This window comes from Dufourea novaeangliae, unplaced genomic scaffold (genome assembly GCF_001272555.1).
Source record: "Dufourea novaeangliae isolate 0120121106 unplaced genomic scaffold, ASM127255v1 scaffold299, whole genome shotgun sequence".
Taxonomy (NCBI): domain Eukaryota; kingdom Metazoa; phylum Arthropoda; class Insecta; order Hymenoptera; family Halictidae; genus Dufourea; species Dufourea novaeangliae.
In genome coordinates this window covers 1,082,140-1,105,196 of record NW_015374192.1, presented here as the reverse complement: position 1 = coordinate 1,105,196, position 23,057 = coordinate 1,082,140, and the positions used below count along the sequence as shown (strand labels likewise).

The window sequence follows — 23,057 nt, the reverse complement described above, 5'->3', positions numbered from 1 at the left end:
AACTCGACGAAACTTCCCCGCTACAACCATAACATTATCTATGACGTTACCCGCAAACTCGTCTCTATGTATTATTATTAATCGATTCTGATGAATCCTTCTCAGTGGAATCTCATCTCCGAGATCAATTCAGGCTAAGAATATCACGTCTGTTGACATTCAGGACAAGTTCTGATTACGTATCCCTCTCAAAGTAGAGTGGATGCCAAAACTTTCCAGTCAAACTGTAATTTCAACATATCTTTTTATCGCATTCACAGTGAAAATGGCGAATCTGTCAACACCAATCTCTAATAACTTTCAATTTTCTTCCTGCAGTTCCTTCTATTTCGACACTGCAACGGCTCCTAATCTATTAACGATTAGTTCTCGAGAGATTCCCCGTGTCTCCAACTTGATTCACCGGCGATTCAGGGACGTGATACGAGCCGAAGCTTCCGGACGTCTCGGGACATCGGGGGGCATAGTGTCCCCCGGTGGCACACCGGCTGGTTATAAGAGGCGGTAACGCCTTCGGCCTGGATTCTAGAGCATGAACTTATCGGGAGCGAGCCGGCCGAGCGCCTATCATTGCGCAAGCAACGACTCACAATGCCTTCGGCCCGAGCAAAAAAGTGCCCGGCGAGCGAGCGAGCAAGCAAGCCGCACTCGACCGATCGAACTATCGAGGGGATTGGTCGATCCTGGGCTGGTGGCTACGTGCACCGCAACCGGGCCAATGCAACTGCACCGACTACGTTGGAAAGGGAAATCGGTTTTCTACGTTGCGCGAAAATCGCCGTCGCGATCGAATCGAACGTTTTTTTTTTCCTTCATCGGGTCAGCGCTTTGTTCGGCGACTTTTCCCCAACTCGATTCGAACCTCGTACAGATTCAGCGTTTCCCGCGAACGACAGGAGACACTGATTTGTATGAATTATAATTGATCACCGAACTCCAATACAGGATAATTGATTGATATTTTATCCTGTGGGAAGTATTACCAACGTGTCAACTAAATAATTGATTGTTTGATTGAGGATCGTGTAGTACTGTTGGTACTTATATTACGATAATGATTGATATGGGTGTATTTCAGTAAAAAAATAGGAAATGGAAAGATCGTGAAACGTGTTACTGTCTATAAATGACAGATCAATTCGGGTTCCCCAGTTGTAAGATTAACACTTCGACTGTCACTTTATCCAAATATGGGTGACAAGTAGATTGCAAAGCGGCTGGATTAGTCAAATACAGTCACGAACTGTTTGCGTAAAATTAATATCGCGGTATAATTTAAAACAAGACCAACCGCCTTTATTAAGTACAGGCATACACACATATTTAACAATTTATGGCTTAACAAGCGAAATAAAGTGTGTCTGACTACGTACGACATTTTTCACTTTGGCAGTCAACGTGTTAATAAACCTTGGAGTGTTTGTGTACTCTATGTGTTACATTTTCATTTTACGAAAACCCTAAACAAGTCGTTTTTTTAGTGTTTCCAGTAGAATGTACCCTTAAGTTATAAAAACAGAGATAATATTCCACCAGGCTACAAATAACGTATAAAACCTCATTAAACATTGTAATACACTGAATTTCACACAATTGAGTATTGTCATAAATGGATAAAATGTACAATCCGTTTGACGATCATTAAAGCATCTCCGCGTGTCAATTCCCAAATGCACCGTATTCCTCACAAATCCAATAAGGGATAATGAATATTATTATGATAACACATTATTATTAATATTAGTTTAAATATATAGGAATCAGGCTCATTTCAAAACCGAAAATTCCGGCTTATATCTTCAGCGGGTCAGATGGATCGCACCGTCGAAATAATTTACTATTCATCGATGCAAATCTTTGTACACGACACATCTAAATTTAGAGTTCTGTAAGATTCTCCGAACGCAGAATCGCAAACATTTCACGAGGCGTCGCGTTTGTATTTCCCGGAACCATCCCGCAGGATCTTGGTGAGTTATTGGTCATAATTCGATCGATCCGTTTGCGATGGCGGTTGTTACATCGCAAATATCGTTTACAGCGAACGTTCCAGAGCTGGGAAATATCGGCTTCCATTGCGGTTCCCGTTGAGATTCCAGGGCATCCTGGCGAACTGAAGGGAATTTTCGCGCGGTTGATGTCAATATTGACGACGCAGCTGTTCTGGCAGCCCTTAGCCAGCTGGACGTCTCCGAACGTCATATATTTTGCATAAAATCCTCCCCCAACAGAATGGTAAATTAACATTACATCACGTGGAACACAAAAAACCACATAGAGTAATTACAAAGATTATTAAATAAAAATATAAGCATTTTTCTCTAAAAATCGTTGGGAATTCAACGGTTCAAGGCAGAACTATTCCGGCAAAAAGAAGGTAACGCTGAATTATAGGAGAACTCTCGCGGGAACGTTTTTGCGACAAATTTTATAGCTGGTAATCGTCTGGACGTTAAGGCTCTAGTCAGAACAACCATTACGCGACCCGAGGAATTCAGGTTTCACCTGTCAATCTCTGCCTGCCTTAAATTTTACGAGGATATCGGCAACGTTCAATTTTCCCTGATCCGATTATTAACATAAAACCCAACAAATAAATCAATCTACATTAATTACAGTGTATTAAATACCATAAACGATTCACATTCCGTTTCTTAACCAGGTAGAGATATTATCTCGTCACGATCAAAATCAATAAAAGCGTTCAGATTCATCGTTAGGAACAAACATTTCGGCGCGATAAATCGAAAATAGGAGGTTTTACGAGAAGAACACGAAATTGTTTCACCGTGACGTAACGTAAGATTGCCATTCAACGAATGCCGCGAGCAGTACGAAAGGAAAATTTCACCGTAAAGATGCGCATTACGGTTGCAAACGGGTCTTTCCGTGTGTTTCTATCGTCTCTGAAAATTACAGACACGCGTACACGGCTCTGTGAAGTCGCGACGAAAAGCGAGAGTCGCGGGAATAAGGCATTGTTTTCGAGCGATCGACGCAAGCGGTTAGCACGCGAGCGCAACGAATCTCCCGTGTTTCCGTCGCCCGGCGTCACTTGAAGAAGTGACTTTGTTTCGTTTGCTGGCACGGCGGAGTTACGTAAACCGCTAACTCTGCTGCGCCGCCGACAAAAGCAGCCTTTAACAATTTAATTGGTTGCGACTTCACCAGGAAATGGGTGTATAACGTGTACCCGTGTCGTTCGACCGTGTGAAACAGTGTCGTTGGGGACTACGTATCCCGATACGAATGACAGGAAGATTTACCGTTCACTGTTTTAATGATATTTTAAGGCAATCGTTTGATTTGCTAACTAAGAAACATAGGGGAATGAGACCTACAGCTTTAGGAAATTTTTAAGTCTCTTAAATTTAGGAAGATTAAGAAGCAGTTCTGGTTTTCGTTTATGGATTATGAAAGCTGTCAGTATTATATTTTGAATCTCAAGAGAAGAAGATGCAACAGATGAAGTATATAAATGATAGCTAAAGTCAATGATGCAGAGAAATTATTTTAAGAAAATAGGAATACTGCCACACTTATTCCAAATACAGAACTTAATCGACTTAAAGCAAATGATTCAACGACCAAACATAGAAGGAAGTTCCTCTCGAACAGAACCAGAAATCACTGGTAACGAACCAGAAGAAAACCACACCCGCCCTAGCGCAGACAGGCATCCCCTAACGAGACCCCAAACACAGTTCTCCGCCGAATCCCTGTAATTCCACTTCAAAAAGAGGATTAAAACCGTCCGATTCGGGGATCGTCCGACAGAGAACAAGTTCATACCATCCCTCGGAATACAAATGGATCACAATTGAAAATTCTAATAATATTCTAAGCGGAGGAAGCGGTTTACAATCATCCACCTCCAAGAATCATTTGGGATTACGATCGTATCCATCTCGTCACTCCTAGCGATAAGCTACCTATCGTTATGAGTGCTCTAAACTGTCAATCCTGAATTTCTCTGCCACTCGATAATTGTTCTTCGTTTAAACAATCTACGTGCGTTTCACTGGTCCAAAGAATATAAATTCTCAATAATATAAAGATAATTCAACCTACAAGAAAACCTAAAGCAACAAATACTCTTTTAAATCCTAACTCCGAAACTTTGGAAATTTTTGTTCTTAATAGTTGTATCTCCAAGTATTAACATCACTTAAAAATTTTAATAATATTGTAAAGAATATCTATTTAGTCGATAATATTATAATGTTTGATTGTTTCATTAATTTCCTGCTTCTATAATATTTAACTTCGTCAACTTTAAACGCAGTTTTCTCAGTTTAGAAACTAGCAGAAATAGAACAATTAAGAACTAGAGTGACGGAGTGGCAAAACGAACCATCGCCGTTGCGACTCGACTGGGCAATAGACACCGGCCTGTCCCAGGCCCCCCATTAATATACACACCGGTGTGTCGGTGCAGAAATATATGTATATATATATACGGTCTCGTGGAAACGGCTCGAGCCCACGTCGACCGGAATGCAGTTATTATTCAACGTTTACGCGACACGCTCGCCTGCCCGCGCGTACCAAGTCGCGCGGCGGCCGGAGCCATTAATATGCGGTTAGGCATGCGAAAGAATCGTAGCGTATCGGCGGTGGCCGCCGTCGACTGCTCGGTATCAGCCAGAGACCGCGATCCAGAGTGAAAAAATATCGATATGGTGAACGGGGCAGCGATTACGGTGGTCCCCGCGTGACACAATTTTTCCCAAGTCCCAGCGTCCCGTATGATTTTCACACGACGCGTTCCCCTCTTATTTGCCACGGGATTTTTCCGGCGAACCTGATTTCTCGTGTCACGCGGCAGGGACACAGAGATCAGTATGGAAAATAGTCTAGAAATCTCATCGAGCACCGAGACAAGACAGTTTTACGGGAGTAATGAGGAACTTGTTACTGGGAGAGAAGGAAATAGGTAGCAGGAGCATCGTTAGGGCGTAGAGTTCTTCAAGGATACACGAGGCATGGAGATTCCTGTTTCGAGCGAGATGCGACTTTCGTTGGAACTGGAACAAAGAGTTTCCAAGGAGTTTAAGAAGACTGGCGATTAGAGGCACTTAATAGCATAATAAGGGTAGTTAGGGTATCCGATGGGAATAGTTTAGGTAACTCGAACGATAAGTGGAAATTGGGATATAACGAGACCTGTTTCGTAGTTCGAGTGGTGCTAGCCTTTCATTGCCAGACATTGTGAGAATTATAAATGAGAATTTAGTTGCAGTCTAGTTAATGGGACACTCGGAGATATTTCTGGAGTATATGGTTCTCGAGCCGTATATATTGAACAGAGAACAGGGTCGATCAGGCTGGCAGGATCTATTTGTCATCTGATCGGGACTTTGAGAACTGGTTCGTCCCACACAGAGTTGGGCCACTATTTAATTCGAGTAATTGCATAGTGCAGAACTGCAGCATCTGAGAGCGTCATGTTGATCTTTAAACAGTTAACGAAATTAAGTAATTGTTTTGTGTCTCTACTCTTTTACAGGTGTTTCTTCCCAGTCAAGAAGAAATATTTTTTTTTCATCTAAAAATTAGACTTCCCACGTATAATCGATATAAAAGGCGAAGTACTTTTTCTATCTATTATTCGTTTTTCGAAACTCTTTATCTAGACAATGAATTTGTTAATTTCTGGTCCTTCATTTTTCTATCTTATAAGCTTCTAAAAAATCTGAAAGAATTCATGAGTACTTCCCAGGATCTCTACTGCATGATCCAGTAGTTATTTAAGATCAATGATAATGATTTTATTTAATAACAATCCCTTTGTTTCCGAGATAAATATTCGAGCACGAAATTTCACTTGTGCCATAAAAGACTCAGGGGTTTACGAAAGATTAAGATGTCGCATACGAAGTGCTAGACATTTTTAATGATCTTATGGTGTTTTAAACTTCATCCACTTATTCCTATTCGAACAGTGCTCTACATAGGTAACATAGGTAACATAGTAACATAGTACTCTACAAAGGTAACATAGTAATCTAACTCTGAAAACTAAAAACTCAGATGAATATTCCACTGCAAATTAGGAACGAAGTTCCCAAGTTCAATCCTTCTACGAAAAGTTCTGCATGCGTATTTCGATTAGATATCGCGTTTCTTCCTGGAGTCGCTGGATCGTACGATCGCGCTCCTCGCTCGAGCACATGGACAACCGGAAAAGCGCAGAACGTAATCCAGTGGGCATCAATTTGCCCGGTGCGTCGAGGTGAACGGTTTCGCCTACGCAATCAAGAGGCGGAAAAGTGAAACGACGGGGATGTCATTTGAGTAGGTGAAGGGGGTGGGGGGTCGAGCTTCTTTAGAAATCAATCTGCACGTAACGATATTAAAATGTTGCGGCCAGAGATCTCTCGTTTCCGGTGAAATTTAAACACGACTCTTTATGACGTTCGTGTCCACCTTTTCCGTTTCCCACGCGAACCGTTTGAATCTGCATCTCTTCTAAATGGATAACCATTCGTTCCGCTTTACGCTGATCCCGCAGCCGCTTGAACGTTCTTTTAATGAAATTTCATTGTAACCTCTATTCTACTTCTTCCACCAGGTAAATCTAAGTTTCTTTTCCTTTTCGTACATTTCTTCACAATGAGAAAGTGTATCATTGGAACTGCTTTGCTTCTTGACACAGTTCAAAAAAATCAACGTTCTGTATATTCTATACGGTTCCTTTGATTGAATTCACTTAGAAATCGTGGTCGAAGAGGTTTCCGTTCGAGTTAACGCGACAGGCAACCCGCGAAACACGAAAAGTCGATTTAAAGTGGCACCAGGACACTTGTACACCTCCACCACCCCCCTGCCCCGACGAAGTACGAATATTTTCCACGTTATTCGACTTTCGACAAAGAAACGGAGCAACGGAAGGAACGAAAATGCGCAACGCTGAACAGTTCAGCGATCAAGGAAGAAGCACGATATCAAAGGCGGGGGAGGGGGATGGTTGGTGAAGGCAACTGCGTTCGATTTAATGCACCGCTTTCCGTTCCTTCATCGGGTTTTCGTGGCCCGTATTTTATCCCGAAGTGCACTCAAGATTTCGCGTTTTGCTCGCTCGACCAGATCCGAAGCCGCGTATTCAATGAGTAGTAAATACTCGCCGAAAAATGTCACGCATCGTGTGGTATTTTCCATGTGGCAACTATACATTCGATGGTGTGCGAAACATCGAAATACCAGTCGCATTCCGTGCGTTCGTTCGCGAATGGTTACCCGCGATAATGATTCCTCCTTCGCCTTATTACGCCGCTGTAAACAACATACGGTGCGAATTCGCGCTTCCTTTCGAGGCGATGGTTCACCACGGTTAATACAGATCGAAAGGAACCTGATAATTGAACGCAAGCGTGGAATTATACGAGATAACTCTCCCGTTACCAGAGTGAAACGGATAGGCATTCCAGGTAGAAGTAAATCATGTCAATTAACAGATATTTTCTGTGATTCCTCTGCACTCAGAGATGATTCCCCAGTAACATGTTATCAATGGTATTCAATTGTAATGTAAACAAAAGTCCATGGAAACAAAGCAGTCGAAATGGGGAATATTATTTAATTCCAGAATGCGCACAGGGGTAATCGAATACCCGCAGTTATTATGTTTACTTATTGACGTAACTCATCACCCCATACATTCGTCCTAGGATTAAGAAGACACAAAAACTGGCTTCATAAAGATTTAATTTGAAATTTCCTTCTTTTAAGTCAAAACATGCTGTTTAAGAGTCATATAAATCAAATAAAATGATCTAGGATATTTTTCCACCTAGAATGCCCATCCGTTTCTTTGCGCGTTGGGAAGTTAACATGTAGCTCGTAATCGCGTAAGTGTTTCAGGACGGTGGATCTCTTTTACCATCAGTGAAGGATTTACTCTTCCCCATCGGGTCCAATCGTGACGCCCGACGATTCAGAATTTCCGTCGCGGTCCAGCGGCTGGCCGAATGGCTCCATTAGAATTTTAAATATCCATTGTACAACGACCGGGAGTGGTTGACCGCGTCGTCTCCAGGTATCGATCAACGGGTCGATCGGAATTTTAGAAACCGCGGGGTGGGAGGACGGCGAAGATATTCAGATACGCCTGTGAATTCCATCGATCGGACCCCGTAACCGCGTAACAACCGTCGCGCGCCGACACAAAAGCGACCGTGGGGATCCGCCGCTCGGTTTCGAAACGATCCAACTGGAAGCCGTGTAATTTGCAGCGTCGTTCACCCGATGATGGCGATCTGACTCATCGAGGGTTTCTGATCCCCGGTGATTCGATTGTATTTAAATAAGATGACGGTATATTAAATTTCAGATGTACACGCCTGGTCTCGTTTCCGGGCGATTGCTGATACGTCTTCTATCAACGGTAAGATTAACGTCCTTTCGCTCAGACGCTGTGCAGGCTCGATTTACCTGTCCTGCGTGATGTGTATTTTTGTGAACCTAATTCGTTAACTGAGAGCTGAATCAATAGAAGCGTTGAAATAATTTTTAATGGACGAGTAAAGCAAGTCCTTCATAGGCCATTTCTTGCACTTCTGTGATGAGTACTACTCCATTTACCTTTGACATTAAGATATTTCGTCCGTATATTCTACACTACCTATAGATGTGTACAATCTATAAATACGCGCACCCCATTAAAAACAATTGACCCCTTAATTTCTTACTGGGAAGTACAGTTTTCCCTTTGGTTTGTGATTTACCTGACTTAAACGGACTTAAACGGCACAGAACATTAAATATTTCATAAACAAATGACCATACATGGCTGAAACAAACATCCCTGTCTTCAGAATTCCAAACTCTATCACTCTACTGAACCTCGTTAAAGAGTCAGCGCTAAACGATTATATATCCGAACCAAGGGTCTAGCAAGGAGTACCAAAGTCGAAGATATACCGGGGGGTTTCGCAGGCGCGATGTGTTGCTCCATTTCACTCGCGGCCAAGTCGGGATCGGGGCCCCAATCAGTGTCGCACGTAGGTAGCGACGAAAGCTGATGTTTAACGAGCTCCCGTGGAAACTCGTTAAGTTTCGTACACGGGGCCCCGATTAAAGTGGTGTCGTGGGTATTTCCAAAGCGTGCACGCGCCCGCGAATCGGAGCATTTTCTACGTCGGGCTTGGGACATTACCGACGAACCATTACCGATCGCCACATATAAAGCGCGGTGGCCAAGGCTTGTCTTGCTCCTCGTAGGTGAAACGTGAGACAGACGGAGAAAGGAGGAACACGATAAGGGAAAACGTAACGGGAGAGGACGGAGACTCGCGCGCTGGATGAACGAGGTGAGAGAGAAGGAGAAAGAGAGAGACATAAGCCGGGCCCGCGAGTCGTTACCTACCCTCGGGCCCCGGTCCACGGAGACCGGAAGGAGCCGTTGCACAATCAATTAGCATACGCATACCGCGTCGACTGGTGCAACCCTAACTCCAATTCCAATCTCAGGGAAATCGATGCCAGGCCACGCTCACCACGCTCTATCGAAAGAGGTCGCCGATTCTTTCCACGCTCGACGATTCACGGCGATCGATCGATGCCCGAGATATCGAAGGACCAAACGATTTTCTCTAACTTACAATATAAATCCGTTCGATACAGGAATCGTCAAATACTCAAGTAATTTAAATAGTCTTGCATTGGGATAGGAAGATTTTTGTAATTATCGAAACTTGCTATCTTCTATTCTAATTTTTCAGGATGGGGAAAGTGAAACTACTTACCTTTTGAATTATACACTACGCAACCTGATCTGTTAATGGGTTTTCTTATCCAGTGTGAAATAGTTCGAGCCAATTATGGCAATGACATTGGGACCCCTTTCATTCCACTAGATACACTCAATTCGCGTTCCATCTTTTTAATTCTACTAATCGCGAGGTCATACTCCCGAACAATGGTATATACAGGATAGTAGAACATAAGTCGGAAATATAGAATAAAATTTGTTCATTTCAGAGTCTGTTTTCGAGAAAAAATCAACATTGAAAATCTGATAGGACTTGGCTGGCGCGTATGTCCAATGCATTCCGTTTCTACTTACTGCCTCGATAGATACGAGTATCAGCTTAATTTAAAAAAAATTTATTCTACATTTTCGGATTATTATTTTATCTGGAATCAACCCATTCCAGATTGTACCACCAACGACCGATCACCTTATATCTTTCACTAGACGTATAGATATCAACTTCCAAATATTGATGGATTTCGAGGGTAAACAAAAGAAGTATTTAATAAAGTCCACATCCATTTTCTATTTTTCTATATTTCGAGCATGATTTTCCTCGATTGATAAGCGAGCTTTATCGCGACGTACAGGGTTATAGACGATTTCACAATCGGAAATCGGCTGGCAGCTTTATCGTCGTTATCGGCGTGTTAATTATTGGTCAGTCTGCTCGTCGAAGAGCGTGCGCACACACGGGTAATTCTAGTTCAGTGGTACCATGGACGCGATCCTAGTCACGAGGAAAGGCACCGGGGCGGCTCGCAGTCGAGGGACCCGTTCGCGCAAGTTGCCGTCGATGTTGCAGCAGAAAGACGAAAGGGAAAAATGGTGTGCGGTCATGTTACAGCAAAATTCCATTGGCCGTTGCGAATTTTTCATTCGCGAAAGTTCCACGACAGAAGTCGGGTGCTCGGCCTGCGGGTTGCGAACGTTGTTAACGAGTACCACGACAATCGGTCGTTCCCGGACAGTGTTATTAGTTAATTAAAAAGGAACGCGCGATCCTTCGTTGGTGTCTGCCCCTTTTGCCAGGGTTACTTTTCTGAATCCAGGATGGCGAAAACTTTACAATTACTAGTTATTTATTTATGAAAAATACTTAGAACTCAATTTTCCATTTTTGCATGTGTAAAATCATAAAAATCAATTGATCCTTCCTTTGCGATGCAGATTCGTCTTTCTTAAATACAATTTATCGTCACCTTGGTAGCGTCGAATCACGCGGTTAAAATTCCCGACGAAGCTATTCGTTTCGCTGAATGTCGCTGAATGACGGCTTCATTTTCCTCCGGAAAGCAATTGCGTGCGCGCGTAGAAGCGTCGAAACAAAGCCAGAAACAGCGTTCCTGACGTGATTACGCGTGAATCGTGCAGCCGTTACAGGGAGAACACGGAAATTATATTTGGCTTTTACGGCTACAGTCTTCGGACGGCTGCAATTAGCGCGGCCCGTTACCCGATGACTTAAATATCGTTGACGTGGATCGTTGCACGACTCGCGGGGGCCCCCACGCGATCGCAGAAAGTACGGAATTAGCATAAGAATGTAATTATTATATAAAGTTACCATCAAGCCGACTGCGAAATGAAGCTCGGGAAAAATATAATATTTCCTCGTGATCTTAACGACGTTTTCGTGTACGCCTTTCGAACAATCGCGACGGATTGTGTCAACGAAATGGGAAATTCACGTTCAAGGGACTACTCTGTCGGTCTGAAACTATTTATTGGTATCACTGGACTGCTCATGTTTATGCATTTATAGCATCTTTGAACTTGGCGAAATGCAATTAAAATGAAGGTTCTAATCAAGTTTAATATTATTATCGTAATAAAGCCTCTAGTAGAGAATCGAACATTCTGCTCGTTTCTCAACTTTTACACATTAGTATCTGAAATTGTGAATATGCATAAGCTTTCGCAGTCTAATCACGATGAGAAAAATGAGCACTCTTTATATTCCTTCATATCACACACAATTACATCCTTGTAGACTTTAAACACTCGTTCGTCTCTGTGCTTGAACTCTTGTAATTCCTCGGATATTCAGATTCAGTACCACGATAGATCTCTCGGGTGATCAAGGTAGGAACCAGAAATAAATCCTGGAGTTTGAAGAAAATCTGGAGTAAGATCGCGATGCCTGATGGAGTGGTAGCTGCACAGGGAAGCCGTGAACGCAGACAATGCAAGCCGATCGTCGGCGTGCACACACAGAGACCAAGCCGAGTATACCGTGGCGACCGAGCAGCCAACAGAACACGGAAATGATGGGCAGCTCCGCACTGGTCGGCGGTAGCCCACACTATCTCGCTTCGCCTCGATTGCGTAAGATACTTTCGAGTCTAGTTGCCGAAGCGAACCACTCGCGCCACGCCACGCCGTCCTGCGTGCTCGATTTTCCTTCTCCAATCGTGGTACCGATTAACCCTTTTCCACCCCTTGGCGCAACAAACCGAGAAATCTGAATTAGCGACCAATAATAATCTGGAATCCTTTGAAATCGATTGTTCTTGTTTTAGTTGGATTCGACCATTCTCTATCCACTATCTTATCAAAGCAATTGGAATGTCTGAATTAGTCCGAATAATAATCTAGCATCAACATAACTTGTGTACCAATATTAATGTAGCATTAACATAATTTGTATACCAATAATAATCTACCATTAACAACCAAAATAAAAGTTACACGAGAAATCTTCGGTACTTTGAATGAAATTAATTTCATTCTGAGACCGTTAAGGTGTAATCGTTGTTTCATTGCATCTAGGTATTGTTATAAGTGAGCTTGAGAAATATGAAGGAACGTCTTATAAAACGATAAAACAAGGATTGATCTTGATTTCAACGTTTTTCCTGCCGTCAGTTCCTAGACAATTTTGATCGATAATGGCCCGCGGAACGCAGGCCAAGTGCACGTTGCCGTGTTTTCCAGAACGGCGAAAGTGCGCGTGCCACGGCAGGGAACGAATTATTGCACGATTTTCGATGATAAAGAGATAGAAAGCGCTCACGTAACCGCAATTATTCACTTTTGGCGATTGTTGTCGTTCTTAATAAATGCCAGCACGTTTACCGAACAATTATCGTTTAAAAAAAAAAACGAACTTGCATCCACGGTAAAACAAATCGCCGCGCCTATATTCGATTCCAAATAACTCGTTCCCACGGTAAAGGATTTTCTGTTCGTATATTAACACCATTAATGTAACATGGATTTCACGTTTATCCATCCATCAAATCTTGAATTTATTTTAACGTGAATTACGCAAATGGAGATGGAAAATATAAATTTTTGTTCAGCTGGCTCAAAACAGTACCTACCTATGGTGTATTTGTATAGCAATGAAATCTGGATTATTTCCAGACAGAAATGCACGTAACGCGTTGCCGACAATGGAATGTAAACTGACACACGCATTAATGCACACATGGTTTTTGTAAGTTCGTAGTAAGAAAAAAGTGGCGATAAGAAATCATACGCCTGCGCAATCAGCAACGTTCACTTGTCGAATACCTTTTATGTCGGCCTTTGTGTTCCAAGGTAAGGGTGATACACGTAAGTCATAAACACTACATCAAAGTTCTTTTCACCCGTGAATTATGGAAACGCCTGGATACTACTGCGTGTTAATTCTCCGAGGTTCAGATCTTAGTTATCTACACAACGGAATACTGGAAACAGTAGAAGATCAACGATTACTTATACCTGAGAAATAAAACTGTGAAGATAACTTCGTTAATGCCAATTACGTGGTAAATCTTGCATCCAGTTCAGACGATACGATTTTTCCATCGATTCGGTAATTTTACCGCATTAATCGAGTAATTTACCGAAAATTTTACAGTAAGTACTCTGTACCTGAGTATATTAACAAAATAAAACCATCCAATATCAGAGCAGTAAAAACGCACCTAAGTAGAAAAACACCTAATCCTCTAATCATCAACTTTCATCATCTCAGACATGTCCCGCAACAAATATAAATACCTAAGTCACAGATCCATCAAATTTCCTTTTCGCTTGCAGGACGTACTCAAAATAAATCCATGAGTAATCGTAGGCCACGGAATAAAATATTTTAACTCCCACAAGCAGTTGGACATATTACCAAGTCACCATCCGCGAAAGTATTAAAATTTCTCCGATCGCTCGTTCCGTGTGCCGCCAGTTCGTAGGCGTAGTGGTTTCCGACCAGCGAGGTCAACCGAGCGTATGTACGTGCATCTCGCGAGTTCACATACTCTGGGATGAAACGGGTAACCGGCGAAGAGAATCGCAGCGGCAACACGTGTGTGCGTCTCAGCGCAGTCGCGACTCATCGTCCGGCTGCGTCAGACAACGATTACGCTGTCGTAGGCATCCACTGTCGTCCCCAACGGCGCGCAACGGACGCGAGTTTCCCACGGCCCCCCTCCCAGAACTGGTAAAAATTTCTCCGTTTTCACATCCTGATGTTACATAAAAATTGGAGCATCGTCGTTGTCGTCCGCCGTCTTATCGAAGTTTCTCCGTCTCGATGGAGATCCAGAGAAGCTTCCCCAAGAATAGGAATCGTCCTCTGCGTCCCTCGGAGGGTGCCTAACGGAACGACGATCTCGGGAGACGGCCTTTGTACGGTCGATCGAACCGAAACAACAACACTCGTTCGTTCGAAACTTTTCTCGCGAGGCGTCGTCGACTGAAACACGTTGGAAAATCGGGGAATATTGGTAGCTATCCGTGGGGTCTTTTGGCGACGATTCAACCGTCCGGGACAATCGAAATGGTTCAAACGACGGGGATCTATGAGGATCGAACTTCAGTTCCGATGAGCAATTTTGCTGTCAAGGTCGCGACGTTCTGAGAATTTCTAAGCTTATCTGGGGGGTTCTGATGAGAGGCGGCGAGCAGCATATTGCATGCATTCGGATAGATTCTTGCGGGATAATGGGACTGAAGATAGGTAACTTGAGAGTGTATGGACTTTATAATAATAAACGATGGGTCACGAGATATTTAGGTTAAGACACAAAAATGGCGTCGATTCATCGATCCAATACAATAATGACTTGATCCTTATTAGATTAATAATTGTGTATTAAAGACGATGAATCTTAATACGGTAAAGAATCTTCTATTGCTTCTTGTATGAATAATAAAATTACTAGCAGAGTGATAATTAGGCTGTGGATATAATACATTCATAATGTATACGATCGGTTAAAAATCCGTATGTTAAATGTTAGATAACGTTTAACGACAATTTTGTTGCATTTACCGTCTCATACAATCCGCGATAGAAATACCCAATTTCTGTTCGATTTCAATTTCTCTAAATTGGACAATAAAGATTGGCAATGGCGGTCTCGCGGCTGTGTTGCGAGCCGGCCTTAAGGTCCGCTGGTAGCATAGAGAAAGGGACACGCTCCGATTGGTACGATCGATGCATGAGAACGGGCGGTTTTGCAGGCCGAGCGGCTCGGTGTGCTCGCGAGAACGCGCTCGCCAGCGGTATCAAAGTTCATCGCGGAATCACGGGAGCATGGGCGACGCCTTGAGGCGACTGCCTAGCACCCGTTACTTTTTCCCGAGCGATATTTACCCCCTCGAACCGTAAGGACCGTCGGGAAGTGTAAATTGCGTAATCGGGACGGAAAACGCCGGACTGAGTCCGTTTAATTGCGACGCGCACGTGTGGCAACACGATGAGGGCGCGCGCTCGACGAGGAAAACCGTTTTAAACATTAATGGAATCGTGGAGAACTGGGCCGTTTATGAGTTACGCACGGCTTATTCGCGGCCACGAACCGCTGAGAAAATGAACGACGACCGGCCAGCCCTCGTAATAGAAACGTCCAGTGTACTTTGACGTTTATTTCTGGATTGCCGGCGAATAAACGGTCACCACCGCCGATCCCGGGACAATCGTACGGATCTGGATCGATATCGAGGGTAGGGGTAGGAGGGGATCCGAAAGCGATACGAGAAAGCGGCTTATCAGCCGTTCGACGCTTATATATAGTTCGTTGTAGATCAGGTACGAGGCGACAGCGAGACAGCCGATAACCGATGGCAAGCTTGTTCGATGGTTTTCGTACGGCAATAAGGTCGAAAGAGACTTGGCAGCCGGCCCAACCCCCTCCCTACTAGATGGGCCTCAAAAAGTTTCCAGTTAATCGAACAATTAATCGATTACGAAATTATCACTGAACCGTGACAACCGCGAACGAAAGAAACACGGTTGCGCAACGGTTGCAGTTTTGCGTTAAATAATCATTAGCGATCGTAACGTGATATATCTTATATTTATTTATTTTTTCACATAGCCTCTCTTCCTCTACGGTTATTTATTTTTCAAGCTACATTTTTCCCCTTTGATTCTCGACCCATTAACGCGTTCACCGTTGTTCCCGTTGAGCAGAACACCACGGTTCCCCGATCGGCGACAGGTATCGATTAATCGAACGACTAGAATCGACGGATTGCCCGGATGAGAATAACGTCGGAGGGATCACCGGTTAATTTGCGTTCGCGGACACGAATCGATCCCCCGGGGATAAGGTGTATCGAGGGTGAACGTGAAACGAAAAGAGCCGATCGTCGGCGGCCGGTGACGCCTTTATATATTCGAAACCGGTCAGGGCTGGCGAGAAAAGGCACACGGCGCGCGGGCGACTTTCGCGATAGAGCCGTTGCAAATTTTTCCGTGGACGCCGAATAATATAATGGCTTTCACTTCGGCCGCGAGCCGGAAAACTAGCCGTCCGTGTGGTATACGGTCGAGGAATCGCGCCGAAAAAAAAAAGAATAAGAAGAAAAGAAACACGGCGGCTAATTACATTACCGAACAAAAGTATAGGACCAGAGTTCACGATCGATGGAACGGTATAATAACAGAATAAGTACATGTACGACTAATTTCGAATCAGATTTAACACTTTACTTTCATCGAAACTTTGTACAATACAGTACATCCTCGATTAGTGTTCGAAGGACAAGGGGAAGTCCCCAGGTGTAACGCTGACTTTTTTAATGCGGTTCAACACATTGGTAAAGCTTGGAATTCTGAAGCCAATGGTATTTATTTCAGCTGCATTTGACCGTTAGTTTATGAAATATTTAATATTCAATGCCGAGGAGCAGTTGAACACTCACCAAGGATTTACTGTAATGCTTTCCTTTTTCTTTAATTATCAGACCTGGTCCCATACTTCTGTCCAGTAGTCTAGGTACGATTCGGTTACATACTGTAACACGGACTCTCTCGCGTTACCCACCGCAGCGCGAGATTAAGTCATCTTCATGCTCTCGCCCGTCGTTTTTTTTTCCCAGGGTCGTCCCCGTTCCCCTTTATTCTCCTACGCCGACTTCTTCTTGCGCCGCGCGTTTGTTAGCATTGAATCGAGCCGTCGCGATCCTAGATACACCGTTGCGGTGGGTGGGAAAGGGGGTAAAGTCGCTTCATCGGAACCGTCCGTTTATCAGACGATTTCTTTCCACCTACGTCGTACGAGCGACCGCGCTGATCAACGGTTGCGCAATTATGGAGATTACGGTAGCTCGCGAACCGTGGAATAATGTTATCTCTGCAAATATATCTCGGGGAGCTGTCTGACATGAAAGCTAAAGGCTCGGGACGCTTCTTTGTCCGGTAAAAAAAGTGAAAATGCGATCGATTGTTACGGAGATCTGGTAACGAATGAAACACGTAGTTCTTCAATCGGTGTTATCATTGTTTGTTGAACGTCATCCGGTGAATTTTTGGGTTCAGTTTGGATAGGGTCGAAACAGAATATTCGAAAATGCAAATTCAAAGGAATCATCGTGATCTATAGGAAGCAACGATCTCACAGTTTCAGTTGATTGTGGAGTCCTGAGAGATTGCTGAGAAATTCGCTAGCCTCGATACAGAATTGCTAGGGTAGCACCTGAATTAATCCGACGTAACGTTAGGCTCGTGGTGGTGACTTCATAAGGGTGGAAACGATATGGTCACGCCGTAATTCAAAATTGTCGCTCGTCGAAGGAACTCAACCCCCCGAGGCAGTGGCTGGATCTCATTTCCAGGGTTCCCTGTATAACGCAGCGTGCCAGCTGGAATTAGTAGGTTGAGGTAATAAGTAACGACCGACGGCGGCGGCGATGGCAGGCAATTTATTTAGAAAAGAATTCAGGTTTCTTAAAGCCATTCAACGACCCGTAATTCCAACTCTTTAGAACGTTTCACGTTTGCCACTAACGTGAAACTCCGTTTCGACGCGAGGACCTCGTTTCCACGTAACGAGGGGGATATAATCTGGACCGCGCGTGTCGCCGTTCTTGGATCCACGTTTCTTCCTTTCATCTTTTCTTTCCTTTTCGCCAGGGAACGATAAAATTTTTCAGCTAACGATAGCTGAAGGAGAACCATCGGAATTCATCAAGGATACTGATCGTCTTTGAACTCTTGATTACCGTGCACGCGTGTTGCGTGAGGCCTTCATTCGCAATGAATGATCATAGAAAGTTGTATGCGTTTCAGAACTGACTGTTACTTTTGCAGTATGAAAATTCTACGAAATATCTATTATCAGCAAAAGAGGATTGCTCGTTGGACTTAAACTTCTTGGACTGGTCAAAATTTTATCAAATCCCTTCAAGTAGGACTCTAGATGTAGACTTCCTCGAGCTGGTAGTCCGATGATCAAATCCTACAACCTCAGAGTCAATCCCAAAATACACTATGAACGTCGAAACAGCATCGACATGATCTAGTCGAGTCAAAGCTCGAAGGTTGCTTCCATAAAGTGCACCTGCTGTCATAAAAATCTTAGTTACGCGACGAAACTTCGCGTTGAAGCTCATACTCTGAAGCGACAAAGTGCTTCCATTGAACGCTGAACACGCGCAACGCTAGGCCAGAGTTGCATCAGTCTTTCATCGATGCCAGATAGCCAGGGTGGCCCTGTCAAGGGACAAAAGGGATCGCTATGGTCGCTACCAAGAAGAAGCCTGCGATGTTAAATTTCGTGTCGAAGTTCAAAGCGTCGGTTCTGTAACGCGGTAAGCTTACACGAGAGAGCTGAATATGTCGTAGGTGACCAGGTAACCCGGGTGGTGCCTGGTTGCACTTGGTGTGGTCTGCCGTCGTGTGTAGGGCAGGATGGTGGGGCGGGTGGAGTAGGAGGCTGTTCTCTCCGGGGCCCGTTGGACGAAGCCCGTGGATTACCCGCGAACAACCTACAACGGCAACCTCTATCGGCGACGGAAAAGGGGGGGAGCCCCCTTTGGCCCCAAAGCAGCTGGTGGGACTACGTTCGTCTATGCTAGGCGGCACGGCACGACGTGGATTATAGTTTTTCTGGGGGGAGGGTGGTGGAGCGCCTTGCTTTCGAAAGGATGGTGATTGTGGAGCGTAGCCAGAGTAGAGTTAGGCGTATATAAGGCCCGCCGGCCCGGCCCAAGTCAGTCATTCACCGGACTACCAGCCCACCACACACATACCAAACATGAAGGCCTTTGTGAGTATCCACCACGGGGTTGGTGATTCGTGGGGTGTACGATCGGGGTACCGCGAATATTCTCGCCGTTCGCAGCGTGGTCGTTTAAAAACGCTCTGTTGCACCCGTGCGCCGTGATTCTCGATTAAATTCTGCCTCTTCTATCGCATAGTTCGCAATACAACAGTGTAACGGTATCCATCCGAGTTTGCAATTACGATTCATTGAAATTAATATTTCCTCGTGATCACCAGTCTTAATAATCTCATCGTGAATTTTTCCACTTAATTTCACCGCTGAAATACCGATCAATCGTCTCGGGATACACGAGCATCTAGCTCTCTTTTCTCTGGGACTCGTGGTGTTTGCACGACAATCGAACAGCGAGACAATGGTAGCCTCCAGTCAATCGGGAAATAAATCGATCTCTAATCGGAATCTCTGATTACACTCCGCCCAGATCGGTTAAAGTTACCAGAACGAAAGTACTTGTGTCACCTAAGGGGTTATTTGCTTTTCGTTCTCTTCCTCGTGGAGACATCGGCGCCGCGGAAACTGGTAATTCAATGTCACGGCTCGAATGTGTTCTCTTTCTCTCTTGTCCATTTTGCGCCACTGGTACTCTTGCCCTTCTTGCGCGGTTCCATTCATGCGACAAGAAGTCTCGTTGCACGGTACACTGACCGCTTCACGAAACCGGTTGCAGTAGCATCATCGTCATTCAGCAAAGAGACCGACCGTCGGACCGGTTCTATCCTCGGTGAATCTTCATTCACTGGCATCGTTCGTCATCCTAATACCGTTTGCCTCTTGTCCACTGACGTTCCGCTTAACCTGAAAAGTATAGAGTCGAATTCAGCTCGAACCGATTCCATTTCGCTCGAATCACTTTTTCGCGATTAATCAGACCGATACTGGAAATCACGATTGACTAGAGTCTCCGCTGATCCGCGGCGCCGTCTTCCACGCGATCCATGCAAAGTGCGCTCGATATCGTGATTTCGAAATCCTCGGTTTTCCGATCGCGGGGTCGCGAGAACGCTCGGTCGGCAACGTCACACGAGCACCGGTCGTTCCGCGTAAACGGGATGTGAAAGTTTCACCGAGACGTTGGATATGCATAGTACACAGTCCAACCGTTTAAGTGCGACTTAAGCTCTCCCCCCTCGGAGCTGGGCGTAACACGCGTCTAACGTTCAATCCTCCGCCGATCTCGTGCTTCGTGTTTCTAACCATCGTGTCTGCACCGTTCGGTTACGATCGAATCACGTCCGCCGGCAACAATTTTCTCTCTGAGAATTGTACATCCGATCGATTCGCGGGTAGAACCATTCCGCCCGATCGTTTCTTTCCAACCACAGGAAGAAACGATCGGCGGATGATCGAACATTTAAATTATTCCATAGAGATTTCTCGAGTGAGAAACAAGCAGACACGGGTCTTCAATTGCTCGAACGAATTCTATGAGCCTGGTTACGATCGTTCCCAAATAGATATTAACCAGCATTCCAATTAATTATGAATTCCTCGAGTATCCGGTGGGCTTGCAACGGATCAACGATTACGTTAATTCCCCGCGGCTTTAACTGCCGCGAACGATTGCATAAAACGCGATCGAGCCTCTTTTTCTGCGCGAACGGACAGCCTATTAGCGGAGATACCCTGAAAGAATTTCTTCCCCTAATATGGTCGTTAGGCGTGGTAAACCGGGCTGATTGATCGTGGAATAGGTGGGACACGACGGGGTAGGGGGGATAGTTAAAGCACGGGAAAGTGTAATCGATCCAACGATCGTTTCCCATTACGAAACGTTACAGGCAGTTTCGCTCGGTCTCGTGTTTTCTCGTCCGCCACACGGCGAACGAATCAAAGGCTCGCGTCTGTGACATTACGAAACAGTCTCAGCCTATCGTACGGGGTCAGGATATGAAAACATAACGGGGCTGGCTTCTGTGCTTTCACACTCGAGACACGATCTCCCGATCGGGATCTAATTCCCAGGTGTCGGGAATCGTTTCCCGATCGCTATAGGAAACGGTGATCCGTACGCCAAACGGGAGCTGGTATCGAAAGTGAAAGCCACGGTTATGTTGGTACGGGGCGCGTGGTAATCGGTGCCAGGCCAATGGGAGACTGAATTCGCGGTGATAGTCGGTACGTTGCTTCCGTAAACCGGCACGGATTAGTACAAGCTACCGTGTTCCCGTTTGCTCTTTTCTCCCTAATGATTTTCACCGTTCGTATCGACGCGACGCGACTTTCACGACTAGTACTCACGGACGAACGCGTTCGTAACCACCGAATCGTTTCTGTTTACGAATACGAACCTTGTTACTCGTTTGCCGGCAGATTGTGTTCGCCTGCTTGGCAGTAGCGACGGCCCGCGCCGGAATTGCGCACGGTGGTATCGGTCTTGGAGGTCTTGGAGGTCTCGGAGGTCATGGCGGTATCGGCGCCATTGGCGTGGGTATCGGCGGTGGCGGTGCCAGTCTTACCGGAGGACTTGCCGCGGGTGCGAGCAGCGCGTCGTCCCTTCAAGGTGGTGCCTCATCTTTGGGATCCGGCGGTCTTGGTGCTAGCTACGCTGCTGGTGCTGCGTCGGCGGCTGGAGCTGCTGGTGTACAACAGATTGTCTCTGGTGGTGCGTAAACGATGGACATTTCGATGAATCAGAAGGATTATAATTAACCGCGAGGTGGCGGTTCTTAATTATTTACCGGGGGTCACTTGTTTCTCTTCTCGTGCAGGAGTGATCGGAGGCAGGGCTGACATTGGACCCGCTGAAGGACCCAAGGCTAATGTTGGACCCCAGACTGGACCATCCGACCTCGTTGGACCCCAAGAAGGAGCCAAGAACGTTGGTGGACCCCGTACTGGACCCGCCGGTCTCGTTGGACCCGCCACTGGACCATTCACCAGTGTGGGAGCTTCTGCTGGTACCTCCACCCTTGTTGGACCGTCTCAGGGACGTGCCAACCTTGTTGGACCATCTTCCGGTGGAGTTGCTCTCCTCGCTGGAAGCGGAAACATCAACGGTGATGACGGAAGCTCTGGCTCTGCTGCCGCTGCTGCGCCAGCTGGTCTTGGTGCTGCTGGACTCGGTCTGGCTGGTGCTGGTCTGTATAAAATTCGTATCACTTGATTCAGCTGTATCGTGTATACGGTGTCATGTAAAACGTCTAACGGACACTATTCATTTGCAACCTACAGGTGCCATCGCTGTTGTCGGCGGTGGTGGTGGTATTGCTGGTGGACTCGGCGGACACGACGGTGGTGTTGCTGTGATCAACGGACCGTCCGGCGCCATCCATGCCGGTCTCGGCTCCCACGGAGCCGTCATCCCCGGGATCCTCGGCAAGTACTAGACGCTCTAAGGCCCCAGCGATCTCGGCTCGGCGACGGCGGCATTCCCACCACAGTCACTTACCGGTCTCAAACGATCCTCAAACGCGCTCAACGTCTTCTACCCAAAGCTTCGTCCAACCTAGGAACATGGTTCAAAAGCGCCGGCGTTAGTGGTGTAGTCGGTATAATAGTCGGAAATATTAATCGCAGTCCAGTCGGTATATATCGAGACACGGTGGAGGCGCGATGAGCCCGGAAGACCCGTTCCGATCGGTCGGCTCCCGTCATCGATCTCGGGTATAGATCACAACGGAAGTGTATACCGTGGTCCGGCCATTCGTGATCCGCGGCCTCGTCAACGGCCGTACTCTTCGTCGACGCGACCCGGCGTCCCGAACGGGACACGGGTCGAACATTATTTTTCTTTAGTCAATTTCGTTTCATCAACTGTAACGCGACCAAGAGGAAGCCGCGTTCGACGGCCGCGATTGCCT

General features: G+C 45.5%; 1 protein-coding gene across 1 annotated transcript; it reads left to right on the top strand.

Annotated features, from left to right (window-relative positions):
- The first annotated feature begins 19,227 nt into the window (after positions 1–19,227).
- LOC107192244 (spidroin-1-like) lies at positions 19,228–22,651 on the top strand. The gene is made up of 4 exons (XM_015581457.1): positions 19,228–19,239; positions 21,568–21,859; positions 21,966–22,334; positions 22,429–22,651. The coding sequence occupies exons 1-4, from the start codon at positions 19,228–19,230 to the stop codon at positions 22,581–22,583; spliced, it is 828 nt and encodes a 275-aa protein (XP_015436943.1). The 3' UTR covers positions 22,584–22,651.
- Positions 22,652–23,057: the final 406 nt, after the last annotated feature.

What these genes read in the sequence shown, in the direction of transcription:
- LOC107192244 (XM_015581457.1), top strand. An exon ending in ACAACAGATTGTCTCTGGTG is followed by an intron (nt 21,860 to 21,965) that starts GTGCGTAAACGA and finishes CTTCTCGTGCAG; the next exon opens with GAGTGATCGGAGGCAGGGCT. An exon ending in ACTCGGTCTGGCTGGTGCTG is followed by an intron (nt 22,335 to 22,428) that starts GTCTGTATAAAA and finishes TGCAACCTACAG; the next exon opens with GTGCCATCGCTGTTGTCGGC.